The following is a 6,000-nucleotide window of genomic DNA, read 5'->3' on the forward strand; positions in this document are numbered from 1 at the left end:
AGCACTTCCAGGTTCTACGGCTCATTATTGGCTGTCGCAGTTCACGTGAGCACCATGCGCGTGATGCGGACGCAGAAGCTGCCCAATAATGAGCTGGCATTCTGACGTAAAACCTGGAGGTGCTGCACTGTGCTTACTACGTGAACAGCGTAGCAGACTGACACGGAAGAGAAGAGATTGTTGTTTAAAGTCATTATTTTTGGAGGGGTTTTGCACACAAAAATATTCTCGTCACATTAAGGTTGAACCACTGTAGTCACAAGGACTATTTTAACAATGTATTTACTACCTTTCTGGGCCTTGAAAGTGGTAATAACGATGCAGTCTATGGAGGGACAGACAGCTCTCAGATTTCATAAAAAATATATCTATTCATTTGTGTTACGAAGATGAACGAAGGTCTTGCGGGTTTAGAACGTCTAAGGGTGAGTAATTAATGACGGAATTTTCATTTTTGGGAGAACTAACCCTTTAAGAATGACTCTGGGTTAACAATATTAAAAAGGTCACATGACATCTGTTATGTTACTAGGTGGACTGACAAAACACTGCTTTTCGTCACCCTCTCCATTTACACTAACTATAAAATTAGAGTAAAATGAATTACTACTTTGATTAGGAGAAAAACTCATAAAAAAAAAAACCTATCCCACAAAGCAGCAGGTGTCAGGGTTGACTGCCCCGAAAGCTTCTCCATAGACATTCAATTACATCATAATTTTATAAACTCTATCAGTCAGTCCTCCAACATTACTCAAAGACTCACATCTACGACAGTAATTGCCACCTTCAATAGACAAATGTAATTAACACCGACCATGCTAATTATTCTGAGAAACAATCCCACCTCAACAGCTCACCCACAGCAGTAGTTACACTTGTTCATTAGCCGAAAGCATTACACCAGAGAAAGAGAAAGATTGTGATCACCCAAGTTGGGTGATTTGGATCCGCTGACGGGATAAGGGCGAGAAAAAAAGGGACAAGAAACACGGAGAAAAAAAGGGACAAGAAACACGGATATAAACCGAAATAGAGCTCACATGAAAAGACGATGCTGTAAACGACCCTTGTGGGTGAAAAGAGAAAAGGCGACCCTAAAGAAAATGGCATGCTGGTGTGCCATCTGCTCAACACCAAGGGAGGGCTGGTGAGGGTGTGAACAAGAGATTGGGAAATTTGGCAATAAAGTAAAAGAAAAATGGATGGATATGTGCTGTTCATTCAAAATCAGTCAAATGATGGCTAACTGTCATAAAAGTCTGTAAAACGCCAAAATCTATCAGTAAAGCAAGCCATCTGCACTCATATGTCATGTGACTTTCCATTGTTTCAGGTAAAGATGATGCAAAGCTAAAGCTAGCAGCACTAAAGCCACTCAGGTGTAAAGTAAACACATTGCCACATCGACCAGATGCTGTTTACGAGACAGCTAGTGGGTTCATGCATTTATCATGCGAATCATCTGATACAGGAGATGACACCAAGGCAGAGGAGTTAAATCTACTTTTATCTTCATTTTATTATTATTTTTTAATAAAAAAAAATAAAAAAAACTATGGGAGCTGATAGTTTCTAAATGTGTTTATCTAATATTTTTCACAAGACAAGCTTTTTCCTGCCTTCAAAGACTTAACACAAGCAAAGATCAAGTGTTTGAATCAGAATGAGACTCAGGGTGATACTGAATCTCATGAATGAACAAAGTAATTGTGAACAAACTGAGCGACGAGGTGTTGGTCATAATTAGGAGATGACGAGCACATGAAGCTTTGTGACGTGGATCTTATATTTATTAAGCAGTAAAAATGCCCCTTCCCGCACCCAAGACAAGGTGTCTGTGGATGAGAGTCAGAAGCAAGGACTGTCCTGTATCACTTCACAGATAATGATGAGTGGAGGGAGAATAATTTTAGACTGACACAACAGTCACTTATGACACTATATTAAAAAATAACAACAGATTGTTCTGTGTCATACGTCATTACGCCATTGCACATATGCAGAGCTTTCCATTGTCGGTTTCAATCCGATCAAGTGTTTATACGTCCTATCAAACTGATTAGAAAAGGTGTAAACCACCCCTTACAATCCAAATAAAATTTCAATCAGATTTTTCCAATTTATTTCAATTGATGGTTACATGTGACTTTTTATTCCGACTGTTATAATCCAGGCAGATTATTAGGGTCCATGTGAACGCAGCTAGTGAAACTCCTAATGTTAATTATAAATAACATTAACGTTATATTAAAACAAGACAGTGCATTTATTATTTATCGCAAACAATATACTAAAGATTCATGGATTTACAGTTTGTCACATAGAAGGTTCTCGCAGATTTAGTCTCACCAAATAGTGGCTAAAATCAGTGAACTTTTTTTTTTTTGTGAACAGATGTAAAAGATTAGAGTCACTATGAATAAAAATCACCACCCCTAACAAATACTACAGTTTAAGCATGATTACTATGCAAGAAGAAATGAAGTACACTATCTGCCCTCAAGGAAGAAAGAAATAAGTCTCAGGTGATAAGGAAAACACTTAATTTATCAGAAGGCATCCAGGTTTCTCTCCATTGGAATCAGGGCAAGAGAAACAAATAGCCTATAAGAGGTGTGAATATTGGAGAAACAAAACCTTGAAAGTGAGCAACGCAAAAAGGGTGCAGTGAATTCTGTAGCCTATTTCGCTCTCTTTCTATGCTACTCTCTCCCACACAAGTTGATCCACAATCTGAATTTTAAATCACAACCTCTCCTACACAGTGGCCCGATCATACATACAAAACGAATCTCCACACCACACCAGCCACCAGCCTTAAAAAAACTACAGGAGATGCTGTACTGCAGTGCTCGACACTGAACCAATCCACTAACGTTAATCTGCACACTCTCAAGCACGAATCTGTATGCATCGCATGCTGTGATGAGGCCGGCTCAAGTGCACACTACAGTGATCAGAGGTGCAATGGAGAGGTCGATTCCTCAGCAATGCAGGGATGGAGACAAACAACCCAACTGTCAGCAGCACAAGGAGTGGCCGACTACACTTCTGTACCATCTCTCTCTGGATTTATATGGAGTCTATTGACACAGCAAATGCTGGGAATGATATTGACAGTCTCCAGGCTACTGACAGCTTTGCTCAATGTGGAAATCTGTTCAGGGACCCATCCAACACTTTTTTTAAAAACTGTATTTTAAGATAGCAACAGCATCAGTTTAAAGGGAAAGCCAAAAAATGCATTTCATCCCAAACCAATAGGGTTGTGCACCATTCGCAAATGATTTTAGATTATTTTTTAAATTGCTAAAATCTTTGTTTACAGTAAAATACAGCTAAACTTCAAACTGGCATGGTCCAATATGTTTCCATATCGAAAAAGTTATGACATTTGTGACAGATTTAGAATGCTAATTCAATCTCAGGATCCCATGACATTAGCCTGTCACTCTGCCAATGGCCCAGCACAAGTCTGTCCAGATAAGAGTCTGCTGGCTTATGTAATGTTCAGGCTCAATGGCACAGCCAGCTGCCTGTCCGATGGCCTGGAAACAGTTCTATTGTGACAGACTGTTGCACTCAATTTCAGTTTTGAAAGATAGTCAGGGTGCAAACAGGAGAAATACCCCCTGAAAGGTGCTTTCTTAGTTCTGCACCAACATTACTAGTAATTACTACAGGAAATGCATGTGTAGTTCAAATCTTCATCCAGTGTCAGTAAATATTACAGTCCACGCAGCAGTTTCCCTGTACTTGCTTTAAAGGATAGTTCAATCAAAAATTCAGTCATCATTTACACACTCATGATGTTCCAAACCTGTATGACTGCCTTTTTTTTCTGCATGACACAAAAGATGATATTTTGAAGAATGTTTCAACTACATTGAAAGTCAATGGGGTCCATTTTCAAACATCATTCTTTGTGTCACACAAAGTTCTACAGGTTTGGAATGACATGAGGGTGTGATATTTAGTAATATTATCGGTTTGACTACACTGACACTGTCGGATGAGAACCAAACTTGAAGTGAATTGAGCTGGACAGATGAGGAGGCTGTTGTCTTCTATAAAGCTGCTTTAAAACTGAATAAAAGTTGTTTCATTATTAATGAATTTTGCAATATCGAGATGAGACTGTTATTGTACTGAATTGCATCAACACTGAACTGACTCGAGCTGAATAATTACTCTATTGTCTTCTGTAGAGCTGCTTATAACTAAATTAAACCCATATCATACTCGTTTCATACTTGATTAACTTTACAGTTATTGAACTGAACCGAATCAACCCTGAACTGACTTGAGCTAAAAAATTACACTATCGTCTTTTTAGATATACTTTACAGTAGAACTTGAACTCATCTGAATCAAGTTTGCATCAGTGAGTTATTTTCCTGTTTATTACTGTGATGCTTTGAAAATCTGTATTGTATAAAGCACTAGATAACTTGACAATGACAGAATGCATTTAATTTTGAGTGAACTATTCCTTTAAACATATTGATTACTATTAACTGTAGTCTATTTACAGTAGTTAACACTCGCACAACCAACATCTTAAACGGTTTTTGCATGCAAACACACGCTCTCTTGATTGACAGTTTTCCAAACAGCCAGCATGGAGGCTGTGGAGACTGTACTCTACAGTAGATCCTCAGCTATGCAGTAAAAGAGCCCTCAGGCCTGTACTTACTGTCTCTGCAGAGAGCTTCCCAAACTGGTAGCAGCGCCGTCTCGCTGCAGAGAGCTTCCCAAACTGGTAGCAGCGCCGTCTCGTTCTCGTCCCCTGTCTCGGTCCCTTTCTCTCTCCGTGGAATTGGGTCCAGCTGACAGGCTTTGGCCGAGCCTTGTGTGCGTGTTGGCATTGACACGGCGATCCCGTGGTGGCACGGGTGGAGGTGGGGGCGGGGGCGCCGGAGCCGGGACGGGTATTGGGATGGGCCCGCTGTTGAGGCTCAGATTGGCGTACACAGCGGTGGAGGATGCAGCATGGGACTTTGGTGGCAGGACAGGGTGGATGGGAGGTGGAGGTGGGGGTGGGCAGGGTTGTCGGTCCAGCCTCAGGTCTTTGTTCTCCTGGCTGAGTCGGTCCAGCTGCACTTCCAGTTCCTCGATGCGCCGCCGTTGAGTTTCCAGAAGCTTCTGTTGGCTCTCGATGATGTTATTGAGCTCCAGCAGGTACTCCACTGCCCGGTTAGGGCTCTCCGGGCTGCCCTGGCCTGCATCCATGCTGACAGTCACCGTCTGCAGGGACAAGCTTCTGGGATCACCCTGTAGGTGGAGGCTCTCCCCCCCACGTGGAGTGGGTGGGGGGGAGAGACGGAAATGTGTTGGAGTTAGAGTTGAGTAACCAGGGTAAAATAGTCAGTGGTTTTAATCTGAGATTCCCTCAAAGTTAGATTCAGCTTCGGAAGTCACAGTACTGAAAAGTGATTAGGGAATTCCATATTGAGAATCTGTATTCACATATAAGGGATGATGATGATAATGAGAGGATTTGTTCACTTGTTTACGATGGGTGCGAGCATGTGTTTGTGTAAGTGTGCATTGCTATTCTTCTGTGTCATTTTTCCACTGCCACCAAGGAATCATGGAATTGAGATCAAAGCCGGTTTGTGGAAATTAATTTCATCAGTCATTCAACTAGATTTACTCTCAATAGGTAATAAAAATGAGGAAAAAAGAGAGGGAAAAAAACTAATTCGGCAGTCACAGGACATTCCCAGCACCTCAAGTCCAAGGTAAGGATGCACCAGAAAAAGCCAAGTCAGCAAATATCCATTAAACAGGAAGGAAAGCCGATTTCCTTTTCGTCCATTTCTCTGATGCACGTCCTCTTCCGTTTCTCTTTGAAATGTGGAGTTGAAGCACTGCAGCTGTTTTCTGGCTGTGTATTCATGACTCATATTCCAGACTGATGTGTTTGGGAGACATTTTCGTCAGGAGTCATTCTATTCCAGAGGCGATCGAGATAGAAAGGTGGAGAGAGGGAGA

General features: G+C 41.3%; 1 protein-coding gene across 1 annotated transcript in view; it reads right to left on the reverse strand.

Moving 5' to 3' along the window:
• iqsec2a (IQ motif and Sec7 domain ArfGEF 2a) overlaps nucleotides 1–5,235 on the reverse strand; it is a gene marked incomplete at its 5' end in the record, with an annotated part of 90,275 nt that extends 85,040 nt beyond the window's left edge. Inside the window, one exon of the mRNA XM_081348318.1 lies at nucleotides 4,700–5,235. Coding sequence (XP_081204444.1) covers nucleotides 4,700–5,235 — 536 coding nt within the window. The remainder of the gene's footprint in view (nucleotides 1–4,699) is intronic.
• Nucleotides 5,236–6,000: the final 765 nt, after the last annotated feature.

Source organism: Scardinius erythrophthalmus, assembly GCF_964197995.2.
Source record: "Scardinius erythrophthalmus genome assembly, chromosome: 20".
NCBI lineage: Eukaryota > Metazoa > Chordata > Actinopteri > Cypriniformes > Leuciscidae > Scardinius > Scardinius erythrophthalmus.